This window comes from Gymnoscopelus microlampas, assembly GCF_963454915.1.
Source record: "Gymnoscopelus microlampas genome assembly, chromosome: 4".
In the NCBI taxonomy this organism is placed as follows: Eukaryota; Metazoa; Chordata; class Actinopteri; order Myctophiformes; family Myctophidae; genus Gymnoscopelus; species Gymnoscopelus microlampas.
In genome coordinates, this window is record NC_139941.1 from 30,864,426 (window position 1) to 30,866,925 (window position 2,500).

At 46.7% G+C, this 2,500-nt stretch overlaps 1 protein-coding gene across 6 annotated transcripts in view; it reads left to right on the forward strand.

The window, feature by feature from the left end:
* The window catches only part of ank1a (ankyrin 1, erythrocytic a), a 55,268-nt gene that overhangs the window by 16,460 nt on the left and 36,308 nt on the right, over window positions 1-2,500 (forward strand). For 4 of the 6 annotated variants that reach the window (XM_084054511.1, XM_084054512.1, XM_084054513.1 and 1 more), the window contains exons 14-19: window positions 235-432; window positions 595-693; window positions 830-928; window positions 1,244-1,441; window positions 1,573-1,671; window positions 2,304-2,402. In XM_084054511.1, the coding sequence (XP_083910637.1) occupies window positions 235-432; window positions 595-693; window positions 830-928; window positions 1,244-1,441; window positions 1,573-1,671; window positions 2,304-2,402 (792 nt within the window). Of the gene's footprint in view, window positions 1-234; window positions 433-594; window positions 697-829; window positions 929-1,243; window positions 1,442-1,572; window positions 1,672-2,303; window positions 2,403-2,500 lie in introns of all 6 variants that reach the window. The other 2 variants (XM_084054510.1, XM_084054515.1) reach the window with 1 other exon arrangement.

The window sequence follows — 2,500 nt, forward strand, 5'->3', positions numbered from 1 at the left end:
ACATGAATAACCCTCATACTTGAAGCATGGTTATATAAGTGAATTATACAACACAGACTAGGAGCAACCACATACCTGTCAAAACTGTCTATTGAAATCCTGTCATTTGGGGCGCCCCGATGGCAATCTTTTTTGATCCACTAGTGACTCCTACAGGGGGCAGAACTGGTGACTCCCCTACCATACCATACTCTGTGTGTTGTCCTTGTAATTACTCTTTCTTCCCCTGACTAGGATGACCAGACACCACTGCATTGTGCATCTCGGATGGGCCACCAAGAGCTGGTGAAGCTGCTATTGGAGCATAAAGCCAATCCCAACTCCACCACCACGGCAGGACATACACCCCTGCACATTGCTGCCCGTGAGGGTCATGCACAGACCATACGCATCCTCCTGGAAATGGAGGCTAAACAAACCACGATGACCAAGGTAAAACCTTACAGACCTTCAGGCTATTTCCATGCTGTTTTATCTGGGGCCCTATTGTACCTGAAGTAATGTTCACCTATATGGTATTTTGGACCATGTGCTCCCAGATTGTTGGTGTTATCTTAATATCCTACATGTCCATTCCTATTGGTGTCTCTGCAGAAAGGCTTCACCGCACTCCATGTGGCCTCCAAATATGGCAAAGTGGACGTGGCGGAGCTATTGCTGGAGAGCGGCGCCAATCCTAACGCTGCCGGCAAGGTAGTAGTAAAAGTGTAGTGAGGCTTAAAGGACACATCAGCGTGGGATGAAGGGGTGTTGATGAAAGTGTGCTGTGATAAATAAACCTTTGCACAGTGCAAATGGTGTATTAATGTGCATCACTTTTACCCTCCAGAATGGTCTGACTCCACTACATGTTGCTGTGCATCACAATAACTTGGATGTTGTTAACCTGCTGGTCAGCAAGGGAGGCTCCCCACACAGTGCAGCCAGAGTAAGAGAGAGTTCCCAAAACCTCACACACGCACACGCAACAGACACGCACGCACGCACGCACGCACACACACACACACACACACACACACACACACACACACACACACACACACACACACACACACACACACACACACACACACACACACACACACACACAGAGTTGATTTGCTGAAAAGCCATTTTCTGTTCATGAACAGGGCACGTTAAGCTCCTCACTGCAGCTCTTCCCTGTCTCTGTAGTCATGCATATGGACATTGTACAACATACTGTATCATGTGTTGATAACTGCAACCTATGTCTGTGTTTCAGAATGGCTATACTCCACTACACATAGCATCCAAGCAGAACCAGGTGGAAGTGGCCAACAGTCTGCTGCAGTACGGAGCTTCAGCCAATGCCGAGTCCCTACAGGGGGTCACGCCTCTACACCTGGCTTCACAAGAGGGACGGCCCGACATGGTCGCCCTGCTCATCTCCAAACAGGCCAACGTCAACCTGGGCAACAAGGCAAGCACTCTAGAGATGATAGAGGCGTTGATGGACTTTCTTACTTACTGTATATCTGTGAAATGGTCTTTAATTTGTGCTGTGTTTTTAAGTATTTGACGTTTTCCCTCTGACCTTTTTAACCCCTCCAGAGTGGACTGACCCCACTCCACCTGGTGGCACAGGAAGGGCATGTTGGCATTGCCGACATCTTGATGAAGCAAGGGGCCTCAGTCTACGCTGCAACGAGGGTAAGGCCTTTTTAACAGGCATGTTTTGAGAAGGATGACTTACTGTCAGAGTTACTTTAGTCTGTCACATGGAATAATGTGGAACTTCTACAAGACGAATCAACACTGCAAGTGCAATTGTATGATTACCAGCAAAGACGTCTGTCAGCTTGGTGTTATCGCAGACAGACCTGGCATGTGTGTCTCGTACAGTATGATCCCAGAGATAGCTTGGTGGAAGAGCTGAGGACAGTGGGAGTTGAAGAGGTGGAATATGCTATTATGTAGTCACTACCAAAGGAATAGCATGGTGGATGAGCTGAGGGAGGTGTGAGTTGAGGTGACTTTTAATTACAGGATTTTTTTATTGCAACATAACAGAGGATAAACCAGGGGAGAAGTATACTTTTTAGATTTATGAAATAAACATTTTTTTTTGTGATATATTGTGAGAAGGGGGCACTTGATTAAACCGAAGGGGGTGGTAATGCAACAAATAAGGATGCCAACCGCCATAGAACCCTATGAAGAGGCGGCGGCATGAAGCAAAACATGACCCTATTTTTATGCGAGAGGAGAGAGACACACAGCCTGAAAGCATGTTAGCAGCCCTAGAATTGTTACTTTTGTCTTCTGTGCTCATTTGTGTCTAGGCGGGCTACACTCCTCTCCATGTATCATGTCACTATGGCAACATCAAAATGGTGAAGTTCCTCCTGCTGCAACAGGCCAACGTCAACAGCAAAACTAGAGTGAGTCTCTCCCACTGGTCATGGATGAAATGAACTTCTGTACAGAGTCTGACAGTTACACAGTCAAATGAGTATTAATATAACTATGAGAGTGCAAG